The sequence below is a fragment of the Lutjanus erythropterus genome, chromosome 17 (genome assembly GCF_056507025.1).
Source record: "Lutjanus erythropterus isolate fLutEry1 chromosome 17, fLutEry1.hap2, whole genome shotgun sequence".
In the NCBI taxonomy this organism is placed as follows: domain Eukaryota; kingdom Metazoa; phylum Chordata; class Actinopteri; order Lutjaniformes; family Lutjanidae; genus Lutjanus; species Lutjanus erythropterus.
In genome coordinates this window covers 14,492,577-14,505,320 of record NC_139333.1, presented here as the reverse complement: position 1 = coordinate 14,505,320, position 12,744 = coordinate 14,492,577, and the positions used below count along the sequence as shown (strand labels likewise).

Genomic DNA, 12,744 nt, shown 5'->3' with positions numbered 1-12,744 from the left:
TCAAGGGGCCCCAAAACCCCAGGATTGGTGTGTGTATGTGTGTGTGTGTGTGTGTGTGTGTGTGTGTGTGTGTGTGTTTATTGAGGAACTAACATATATCAACTTCCTGCATTATTAGGTTAATTCTGCCATGCCTGATCAATCCAACATGGCACTTGATTTGTCTTTTTGCTCTTTCATTCATCAAGAAGATCCATCCAGTTGGACCACTCACTGTCTGGAAAAGGGGTGCAGAGCATCTCAACCAAAATGTGCTAATTTATCACTTATTTGCAACAATTGATTAATATTCAAACTTCATGGATCACTGTAATTAGCTTGTATGACATTTATAGCAAATGGCCGATTAGAAATGTGTTCTTATTTATGGCTTAACAGATCATTAGTAAGTCATTTATTACCCGTTAATAAAACTATTACAGCATATTAGAATGTGGGTCCAAAGCGCTAATTTAATTTAATCGAATTTAATTTAATTTAAAGTATGAGATTGAAAAACAATGGCTGTCTTTTACTGCATCATTGTCACACCAGAGTTTTCATCTTCTCATCTGCACCTGTAGCAACTCCAGTGCACCCCCTTTTGATCAGAAATCTCTATGATCTTTATGACACCATGGGGCGGGTGGAGGAAAACCACAAGGACTCTACTCCACTGTCAGCGAGGGAGGGCATACTCAGAGAGGGTTGACTGGTCGATGAGCCCAGCCTAGTCCCAAGAGACACTGAAGCTTCAGAGGAGAGACAACGGTGAGCTTTGTTTCAGTTTGGAGGAAGCTGCTGCTGTTAAAAGGGGAGGGATGTCTGTGTTTCCTGCAGTTAATAAGAATTCTGATAATAACAGAGCGTTTTGTTTTTAGCAGTGACTGGGATGGAGCTGGGTCTTCTGCTGTGGATGGTTTTCACCTTAATGGGAAGCACATCAGTCCAGTCAGACCAGTACAGCAAAGCAGTGGTGAGTGCTAAACAGAGGAAAAATGCCATTTTACTACCACTCTTATATGTGTGTGTGGCTGTTCTGTAGCTACTCCTTTATTATTAATTATTTAATGTGCGATTGTTTGTTATATTTACTTGGTATCATATCTGTCTTATTTTCTGTCAGAAAAAATACTTTTTATTTTTCAGAAATCATTGTTTTTGCTCAGTCTAATTCTTAATGTGTGATGATAGACTATAGTGGAGGAAATATACTTTATTTCTTACATTTTGACTTATGTGACTTGAAATCACAGTCATGTTGGCTTAAAAGCAAATATTATGTACCTCTCTGTTTGGGAAATGTCACTTTGCATAATAATTGTGTGTGTGTGTGTGTGTGTGTGTGTGTGTGTGTGTGTGTATTTAAATATGAATGTTTGTTGGCCTGTATTTGCATCAGACAGACAGATTTTTCTCTGATTGATATGAGCATGAAGGCATATAGAGCATATGACATAGAGCAAAGAGTCTGGTGTCTGATGCTCATGGTGTGGCAGTATCCAGATGACTCATGAGGTTTATGGGAAACACAAGAAAAAGGCATTAAATCCGTATCTGTAAGGGAGAATATATACTGAGTACAGTTTTCAGTGATTGTCAAATATCTCAAATCAGAAAAGGCAGCATAATTTCGGAAATCTGAACTTCCTATTTCCAGTTGACACGCACAGTTCCTCAGAAACAATTAATTCTGCTTATTTTTTTGCGCAACTCCACTTGTATGACCGTCAATGTGTCATACTTAAAACAAAAAAGTCTAGTTTCACTTCTGTCAACAAAAAAGGGCATCCAGTATGATGCTGAGTGGAGTCAAAGAGGTGAAATGATAAAGCTTGTTTGTAAGCAAAAAATAAGGGGACTATTTCAAACTTTATCAGTCAAAAAAATTAGAACATTTGGTGAAAATAGCAAAAATTACCTGTTTTGTTGGAAATAAAATATAAGGACTGAGTAAAAATTTAAACAACTGAAGTAAACCACAGCAAGCTAACTGTTGATCCACCATCTTTTTATTTTAACTGCAACTACAACAGGAGGGTGGAGGCGATACGAGAGGAAGAGAAGGTTTCAAACCACTTTAAAGAAGCATATGCTGTCTTTTGACAGAGGTTTAGGCTTAACAGGAAACAGGCAGAAAACCTGTCGTCCATTCCCCATTCAGTTACTCTAAATAGAGCTTGTGGCATGTAAATCGTCAGTTGTACGCTGCCTTTACCCCATCAAGCAACTCACTCAACAAAGACAGACACATATATTATTAATGAGGAAGAAAAGGCTGACACAGTGCATCGTGATGAGCATGCTGGCTCTGATTTATAATAAACAGTGCATCAGATAGTCTGCATGACATCAGTATTTGCTGGTAATCTTTAAGTTGTCTCATGTAAGAGAAGGATTTCAATGATATTGATGGTTCACTGTGCTTAGGAGCTCGTTAAAGGGATAGTTCACCCCATAATCAAAAATCGATGTAGATTGTCTTTGTGTGAGTGTTTGTGTTTTGGAGATATCAGCTGTAGAGATGTCTGCCTTCCTTTAAATATAATGGAACTAGATGTGGTGCTCAAAGCATCAAAAAATATATTTGAATTATGATCCGGTTATTCAAGAAAACCCACAGACCTTGTTGGTCTTGAGGAACAAGCCTCTCATCCATGAGCGGATGACAAGGCAAGTTTATTTATATTGCACCATTCACCTACAAGGCAATTCAAAGTGCTGTACACAATCATTGAACTTCATACAAAATAATACATCCATACACATATTTATATATACATAAAAATAAAACTTTAAAAACCATTAAAATTGTATTTAGAATCATGAAAACAAAAAGTGAATCAAACAAATAAGGCACATGCTATTTCCATCTGGTGGAATAGCCAATTTGTCTGTTTATGCTTCAATGTACTGTATATAGCCTAGCATGGCACCCACGTGTCTCTTGCCAACAATGCTATTTACACTGTGTAAATTAAAATTGTATTTAGAACCATGAAAACATGGTAGTTTTATTTCCTAAACTTAACTAAACTGCAGCCGAAAATAATCATTCAAAAAACAAGTGCAAGTGTAAAAAATAAGTACCTGCTAGTTGTATTATATTCAAGAGAGAGCAGACAGTTCTACAGTTGATATGTCCAAAACTGTTGGAGATTTTCTTGTTTCTTTGTCTTCTGTCCAGGATTGGTTGAGCAGGTATGGCTACCTTCCTCCGGCTGACCCACGCACAAGTAAACTGCAGACCAAAGATGGGATCGAGAAAGCCATTCGTGTCATGCAGAGATTCGGTGGGGTACCAGAGAGCGGGGTGCTCGGTAAGAACCTCTCATCCTGGATCTATAGGGACATTTTATTATGTGTATATTAGATTTCACATGTCCAGACTCACATGAGGTCCCAAACTTCCTAGTTTCATCATCAACTTCTCTTCCAGACAGTGAAACGATCAAACTCATGTCGACACCACGCTGCTCGCTGCCTGATATTGTTGGGAGTGAGGACATGCTGAGGAGGAGGAGGAGGAGGAGGAGGAAAAGATATGCACTGTCAGGCCTTAAATGGCATAAGACAGACCTCACATGGAGGTGTGTTTCCTGTCATACACTGTCACACACATCTCTTCCCTGTATGAATCATACAGCTTTATGTATCATCTTATGTTAATGGGGAAGTGTGCTGTCAGTCACAAAAGCTTATCAATAGATGATTAACTGTTTTTGTCTCTTTGAAAATCAGATTAAGAAACAGGAAATCTGTGAGTTACTGCAACAATCCTTCTTAACAAATATTTCCTAACACAAGCAGATACAAACTGTTTGGATCAACTGTTTTCACCACTGTGGCTGTATGACTTGATATCTCTGATGTCTTTGTTAATAGTGTAACTAGCACCTTGCAATATACCAGGATCCTTCTTCGGAAAAAATAGAAAAATGACCTTTTGATCACACATACATTACAGGATAAGGTTTATAATATTTAGCACCTTTCAAGAACTAGGTAATTCAAAGTACAGAAGACATTTGGCAGACCAAATTTGGAGATATCTGCCGTACAGATGTCCGCCTTCTCTTGAATATAGTGGAACTCGATGCAGTAGCACTTGGTTTGTGGTGATCAAAGCGCCCGAAATATACATTTCAAAAACTCCACAGCAATGAGATCATGACCCAAGTTTCATGTAGGAGCTACTTTCTTCCTACTTGAAAGAAAGTAGTCGTGTTCGATTCTGCCATACAGAAAAAAAGTTTCTGCATGGAACTTCTTACCACAGTTTTTAATTTTTCATATTATTCAGCGCTTTCAGCACCTGAAGCTGAGAGCCATTTAGCCCCATTTTACTGGAGATAATGAAGACACTTCTATGGCTGATATCTCCATAACTCTGAAACTCACACCAACAGTATAGTATAGATGAATAAATAACCCTACTGGCCCACGCCAGGACCCCGTCAAAAGATACTTGCCACTGGACCTAACAACTTTGCCAGAGGGAAACCCTGGAAAAGGAACAGACTTGACAGTTATGACATTTGGTGCTCTTGTGAGAATTTACAGCAACAGCAAGGTGTACACAGGATAAATCTGAAATAAACTAGAGTGTGTTCATAGTCATGAAAGGAACATGTTACAGAGTGCTGTACTGTGGCTCACTGATGTGTTTTCAATAGTTTTTGGACAACTGTGCTGTAGCAGGATTGTTTCATGGTCAGTTAGGATAATTAAAACCATCTACAACTTCATTATAATAAACAATCTATTCTTGTCCAGTGTCCACAGCTACCCCTCTCCCTCTGTCTCACCCGGCCTGCCTAACAACTTGGTGGACACCATTCTGACTCACGCCTTCAAAGCCTGGAGCGACGCGGCCCCCTTGCATTTCCATCGGCTGCCGAGTGACAGCAGGGGGGCGGCAGCTGGGGGAGACATCAGAGTGTCTTTTTCCCGCTTGCTTCACGAAGACGGGTACCCTTTTGACGGGCAGGGTGGCACCCTGGCCCACGCCTTTTTTCCCAGCGGGGATGAAGTGGCGGGTGACACACACTTTGACGATGATGAGGTCTGGAGATACGGAGGTACTGACTGACTTATGTCATGTTGGATGGAAATGTAGCAGCTAAAAGACCTGATCTCAAGATGTATCTGTCTACTGACACACATACTATTATGAAAAAGTGATTTATAGAATTCAAAAAAGGAGATAGAGTCCTTTCATTCAATGATATAAAACTCTAAATGTATGGTTGTTTATGTGATCCAGTAACACTTTTGCTTCACACTTCCTCAGGTGACAGCAGCGGCACAGACTTGTTCACAGTTGCAGTGCATGAATTTGGCCACGCGCTGGGCCTGTCCCATTCCTCCTCTGATCCGTCCATCATGAGGCCTTACTACCAGGGTCCTGTCGGAGACGTTGCCACATTCAAGCTGGCTCTGGACGACAAGATGGCCATCCAGCAGCTTTATGGTTAGTAACCAGCTGGACTGACTGCATTCTGTAGGCCTGTACCTGACCCAGAATGTTGTCAATCGAATCAGAATAATTGTTCTTTTTCCACATGTAGACTGTCAAGAAAAGCTTTATTGAACTGTCAGATCTTTGAATGTAGCTTAGCAGACGTTAAGGGTGACAGCGATGAAACACTGGCAGTGTGTCCACTCCACAGCCTCAGTAACAAACATTGCTATGACCTGAAAACACCCTGCCTCATTTAGCAGCTTTATTGGAGATAAAGACAGAATTGAGCCACCAGAGCCAGAGGACGGTGACAAGAGGGTATTTTTTTTTCTGTGCCATGTTTTTGGAACTGAAGTGAGCTGAAGTGAACAGCTGGACTGATTCGAAATGAAAGAGTGTGTCAGTTTGTGGGTTTTATATAGTGTTGGGGGACCATGGCTCCGACACGTCACCAAGCCATGTTTCAGGTCCACACAAAAAATCCTAAACACAGAAATCATGAAAAGCAGTTTAACGGTCCAACTCCACAATTCAGTACTACATAGTTCTCAGTCTTTTCACATGTAGTAGACATAGTTGAATGATTATACACCAGAGACAAACTGAGGAGCACCCAGCAGCTACTTCAGTGGACCAAAATGTTCTGTGAAGTACATTGCACACTAATAGAAATAAAGAGGTTGCTCGACTTGAAGAATATTAGTCAACTAAGGGCTCTGTGACTGATCTGCATCTTCAGTCCTCATGGGGCCGCCCTATTCTTGGCACACTGACATTAATGTAAACGTGAAATGAAACAAGACTACGTGTCTGTAGTCATATAGCTTCTAATATCATCATCCTAACATGCTAACAGTAACAATGCTAACATGCTGATGTATAGTCAGTGATGTTTACCATGTTCACCATCTTAGCTCAACCTGTTAGCATACTAATATTTACTGATTAGAACTAACTAAACACTAGTGCAGCTAAGGGTGATGGGAATGCTGTTAGTTTTGCAGGTTCTTTGTGATTTATTGTGCATGTTATATTGCTATATATGTTTGATTACAAATGAACTTAAATTCAGGAGTGTATCAGGGCTCAAAGCCTATAGTCTAACAAGTTCATGCAAGATTTACATTTTTTTGCAATTCAACTGCAAGGCAAAAAGTTGAACTATTCAAAGTACGTGTAATTAAATAGAATCTGAGGGTACCTGATATTAGACAAATAAAAATTTTGACCTGATGATGGCCCTAGATGAAAAGTAAGTCACCAAAGTCCTGTCGGGAACATGAACATTACTTGAAGTTTCATAGCAATCCATCCAATAGCTGAAGAGATATTTCAGTCTGAACCAAAGTGGTTGACCAACAAACCATCAGACAGACCAATATTGTCATCCCACACCACTCATGAGGTTAAAGTTCCCTTCTGGTGTGTCATTGTGTCCAAATATTTCACGTTATTTCCTTTATTGAGGTATAAAATGCTTACTGTCCATGTACACACGACTGTTGGTCATGGTTTGTGGTAGGCTACGGACATGTCATTTCTACCAAAACTGGACAAGAAATGGCCTTCAACTAACAGAAAATGTTAATGGTGATTACTTATTTTTTATGTGATGATAGCTTGTATTTTAAGTTAAAATATCAGAAAAAGTCATAAATCTTAATTGTTTGTTGCATGTGTATTTTGTTATAACAAAGAAAAAGGCCATAAATACCTAAACAAGAGGCCTACTGATGAAAGCGTTTACTGTTGTGCTGCAGGAGGCTACTAATGTGTGTGAAAAGGTGAACTTGTGCACAGGAGATTTCAACAGTTTCCTCCTGTATGCAGCGTTTGCATCCTGTGTGTCAAGCTGTCTTGCTCCACCGGTTTGCTTTGCACAATATCTCATCAGCTTTCACCTCCTCTTCGACAATGCCTGTTGTCACCTTTCTGTTGCAGGTGTGAAGGATGGCGGGATACCAGACGGCGGCGATCCTGTCTTCCCGCGCCTGCCCAGTCCACCTCCCCCAAGACCGACGCAGCCGTGAGTAGAGCCAGAGGAAAGAATTAAAACAACTGCACATCCATCCAGACAATAAGCACTTATCCTCAGCATTTACAAACTATAAACATATCCTCTCCATGCACTCAATTTATTCATGAATGATGATAATGAGTAATTTAAGACAAGTGGAAAAAAGCATAATGATCGATCCTCACTGTCTGTGACAGAGTTTGGTCTTGTTGCGCCATCTAGTGAATTTTATCAAACTACATACTATAAAATAAATGTTTTTGTTTTGACTTTACTTTTTCTGTTCCAGTTCTGACCCTCCTGTCCATGAGCGCTGTCAGGGAGGCTTTGACGCAGTGGCAAACATCAGGGGAGAGGTCTTCTTCTTTAAAGGTAACAACAAACCATCAGGCAGGGACGTGCACAGAGGTTTGGGGGGCAGCTGCTCATGTGAAAAGGGGTCTCATAATTATTTAAAAAATATATAAGGTTACATATGGTAGCACATCTTTAAGTTTCTTAGATATTTGTTTTATTCAAGCACTGTATTCAAGTACAGTTTAGAGGTACTTGTATTTGATTTTATGCTACTTTCTACTTTTACTCCACAACAGTTCAAAGGGAAATATTCTACTTTTTACTTCACCATATTTATCTGACAGCGTAGGCACTAGTTACTTTACAAGTTAAGATTTTTACACACAAAACATATGAAGAGTTGATCTTTTAAAAAAAATAATAAATTACACTACCCAGAAGTTACTACAAGCACAGCTGAAATGATCACTTGATTCATCTATTAGTTGAATAACAGAAAATCAATTGGCAACTTAAAGCTACAAGGAGCTTTAAATTGGTTTCAATTTAAACCTGTTGCCTCCGTATGACCTGCACAAGTAACAAGACCATCAGTGAAAAGACTGGCTGTTTCTGTCGTATTTTGTTGTTATTACAATGCAAACACGAATACTTTTGTCAGCAGTGGCCTCCAAAATCAACAAAATATGATTACCCTTGTAGTAGCTATACAATTCAACCCATTTTTCCATGTAGAACATTTTAATGGCTCCAGTTTCACAAATTTGCTGCTTTTCCTTTTGATTATTTTGATAAATTTTAATGTGTTTTAATAAGTTTGAGGTTGTAAAGGTTTCACATTGTGAAGGTGTGACCTTGGTCTCTAGGCACTTGTAGTTGTGGACATTATAACATGCTTTTAATTGAGAATTAAATGCCATGGGTCAACTTTAAACACTAAAACATAAAATTATAAAAAGAAATATCATATAAATGTCTTGCAAAAAGGACATTTATATATTCAGAGGTGAAACGAGCAGGTACATCGTTCATGTGACAAAAGGATTGGCAGTTAGTTTAGTTTTATACGTAAATTGATTATCCCACTTATCGTCTAAACTGCATTTGAATATGTTGGTCATGTTCGCTGTCGTCTCTTGGAAAGGTGCACAGTTCTGGAGGACTAAGCGAGACGGGTCTTTGGTGTCCCTCAATCCGGCTCAGATAAAAAACTTCTGGATCGGCCTTCCGTCAGGGACGAACAAGATTGATGCTGTGTACGAGAGGAGGAGCGACAGCAAAATCATCTTCTTTATTGGTGAGACAACATCCTGTGGTTGTATGCAAAACTAATTTTAGTGACGGCAAAGTTGAGTCAGAGCAGAAGGTGTGAGCATGTTTAATGCTCTGATGTTATTTTTAAGGTGGTGGTTTTGAGCAAGGATAAAATGTTAGCACGTAGATCAGGGGCGTCAAACTCATTTTAGTTCATGGGAACCAAACAGCCAAATTTGATCTCATGTGGGCTGGACAGCAAAACTGTTAAACACCTCCAAATCTTTCCATTTGTTAATGTAAAGAAGTAAAAATACATTCTGAAAATATTCACCTTTAATGAACCATCCATTTACAAAACAGGTGATGGAAAAACCTGAGATATCTTAGGAAACATAGAGTGTAATTTAAACAATGTCTCCGCAATCAGTAGATCTACAGTCATTCCATGTGAATTACAATTTACAAATATGCAAAATATTTATGTATTTTGTGACTGAACAACAATGTAGTATTTTACTTCTGTACAATTCTAATACTAGAAGAGCTATTGCACTAGCAATCTCAACAGCAGCAATTTTAAACACAGAATAAATGGTTATAAGTGAAAATGTACCGTTTTAATTTAAATAAAGTAAATACTAGAGACAGGTTGTGAAGGCATATATATACAACAATTCATTTAGCAGATGCTTTTACCCAAAGCGATGTACATCTGAGGCTAATACAACACAAGAAAGGATCTAGTCAGGAGAGAACAATGTGAAACTTTCCTCCATCTGTCCAGGGTCTCAGTACTGGGTCTTCAAGGACACAGTAGCCATGCCTGGTTACCCTCGGCCCCTTTTCGACTGGGGCATGAGGACGACGAGCGGGCGTCTGGTGGACAGGGTGGAGGCAGCCTTCATCTGGGCCCACAATGGCAAGACCTACCTGTTCAGCGGCGGGGAGTTTTGGAGGTTTGACGAGAGCCAGAAGGGCACTGAAGAGCTGAAGAGGCCCAGACAGCCAGAGCCGGGGTATCCTCGGAACAACAGCCTCTGGTTAGGAGTACCCACCCACATGGATGACATCATCAGCTGGGGAGAAGGTAACGTTGTCATCAGAGGTATAAATATGTGATGAGTCTCTCAGACCAGTGCCAGATAAATAAACAAAACCATAGGCAAGATTTTTTTACAGGGTGGTGACATTCTCCCACAGGCATGTACAGACATATAGGAGTGGTTGTCAAAGTAATGAAAGAGATTTGATCAAAGTCAAAATAAGAAGTACGAAACACCATAAGTCATCTGACTTGACTAACAGCGTACCATCCAGTCAAACATGAAAACGGGCAATACCAGAAAATTACCGCCTCAAGAGAAACTCAAGTGTCTTTGACATAAATATCACCTTTAAAGTTTCATTTAAAATATTTTGTTACTCTTTGTGCAGTGATGTATTCAAATCCTTTTATAATTCAGATTATTTGAAGGGGGGTTGTATGAAGTATTTATTGACAGTCAGTGCGTTATCTACATTAGATGGCGCCGGCACGCTTTCAGTTTGGAGAAGCAGAGAAGAGAACCAGCAACAATGAACTGCTGCAGACAGGGTCGGCAACAAAGGGAATTTTGGCCAGAAAGTAGTGATGGGCAGATGAGGCCTCAGGAAGCTTTGAGGCCTTCTTTCTGTTTGTGCTGAAAGAGTCAAAGCTTTTAGGCTTCAAACGCAGCAAAGACAGTGACATCTAGTGGTTTGCTGAACTTATAGCAGCCCTTCAAGACTGGGGCCGTAGTGCCATCACACTTCGCTGATATGAATAGTTTTAGTCTGATACACGTAATAAACGTCAGGCATGTTATTAAATCTTCAGACCTACTTTTGATCAGAAGTGCTGTACAAAATAGAGATGTTAGTGTGCAACATGTAACAGTAAAATAATTATGCAGTGTCTAAAATGCCTAGAGATTTTGATGACTCCAAACATAAATGCACCAGTGTAGTTTCATGTTTTTAAATGTCATGGTTGATATTTGTGTGATATCTCATATGAGCTGCAATGTGATGTGACTGGAGAGTGATATTCATCAAATTAGCCTATTATTTTATAACATTATTATTTGGTATCATATCTTTCTTATGTAGCATATATCATCACATTTCTCAATTATTCCCCTCTCTTCTTGTCTGTGAACCACATAGTTTAGCTGTAAAACTTTCAGAACTCCACAAGGCACAAGATATTGAAACAATCCGCTTGAAACAATCCGCTTCACAGAAGTGAGACACGCTTCTGAGCTATCATCTGCTTATTTCTACCAGTCTGACAGCAAAGTAAAGCAGTAAAAATATTCCAAATATAGCGTGCACTGATACTGATATTGACTTTTTTAGGTGGACTTCCTTTAGGTGGCTGAAATTCTGTTGCTGACCCTGTTCACAGAAATACATTATTTATTTTCCGTGCTGGTGCTTCTCTCTGCTCCTTTAAACTGGGGGCGTGTCAGCTGCCATCTACTGTAGCTAAAACACTGACTATAGCCCCATCTCAGATTATCTGAACTATCCCTTTAAAGGAACCCAGTCAAGTTTAGCAATAAGGAGCAGTGTTTTTACAAGTGGCTCTATAAAATAACAAGTATAGCTGTCAGATGGATGAGCAAAGTACAATGAAATGTAGTGGAGTTGAGGTATTAAGTTACAGAAAATGGAAATATTCTAGTTACTGTCTACCTCAGCTTTTGTGTTAGATCTCTGTTCTCGTGTCTGGTTAATATGCTGATGTTTTATTCATAATGTGGTGAGAAACCTGCTGCTGCTGCTCTTTAGGAGATGCCTACTTCTTCAAGGACAGCCTCTACTGGGTGCTGAAGAGCGGAGGACTGAACCAAGAGGTCGTCACTCCTAAATCCATCAGCGTAGACTGGCTCAGATGTCCAGCTCCGCCCGCAACCTCCTCCCCAGTCTGTCCCGGAAACCCGAAGGGGTGCAACTGTAACATAGAGGGATCTTCAGCTTCATTCATAAAGAGCAGCTGGCTCCTCCTGATCTCTGCTATTCTAATAAATTTATTGTAAATTAGAGACCTGAGTGTGGAATTTGTGTAGCTTCAGGCTGTTTTTGTACGACTCCCCTTATTCCACTGGAGGGTAATAAAGGCTCTTTACATCATCATACACTCGCATTACATTACAGCCCATTAGTAGGTTTAGCAGGTTTCAAATTACATACTAACGTAATAAAAATTCTATTTTAAATATCCGCCTTACACTTTAACATCAGGTCTATGTTACTTTAAATTCTTATCAGAACATATTGCTGACCCTTGAAAATAGTACATTTTCCATACTGTTATAGGATCCCACCCCCCTCCTCCTTTTTCCAGTGAGACTATTAGATTACACAGAACCTGTATGGGAGAATGCATGGAAATCCAGCACGCAAACTCCTCCCTCATAATGAGGCCTTACACAACCACCTTATGTTTGGGCGGTAAACAGTCCACACAAACATGCTAAAGTGCAATCAGACAGTTTCTTTATCAGAGCTATTTTTTTTATTATTATTATTATTCAGAGTAGATTTGTGCGTGTGCAGACTGCTGTGGTAAATCAATCATACAGGCTGTTTGTGGTGTGATTTTTATATTTTTGAGTTTGATGTTGTAAATGATTTCAAAACGTGGACACAGGACTGATCGAAAATAAAAAAACACATTGAATATCTGTAGTTTCTACTCCTTACATTG

General features: G+C 39.5%; 1 protein-coding gene across 1 annotated transcript; it reads left to right on the top strand.

Moving 5' to 3' along the window:
- The first annotated feature begins 814 nt into the window (after positions 1–814).
- Positions 815–12,077, top strand: mmp25b (matrix metallopeptidase 25b). The gene is made up of 10 exons (XM_084740669.1): positions 815–955; positions 3,167–3,299; positions 3,419–3,569; positions 4,756–5,060; positions 5,273–5,452; positions 7,385–7,469; positions 7,750–7,832; positions 8,902–9,054; positions 9,799–10,101; positions 11,826–12,077. Exons 1-10 carry the CDS (start codon positions 872–874, stop codon positions 12,071–12,073), a joined length of 1,725 nt encoding a protein of 574 aa, XP_084596795.1. The 5' UTR covers positions 815–871; the 3' UTR covers positions 12,074–12,077.
- Positions 12,078–12,744: the final 667 nt, after the last annotated feature.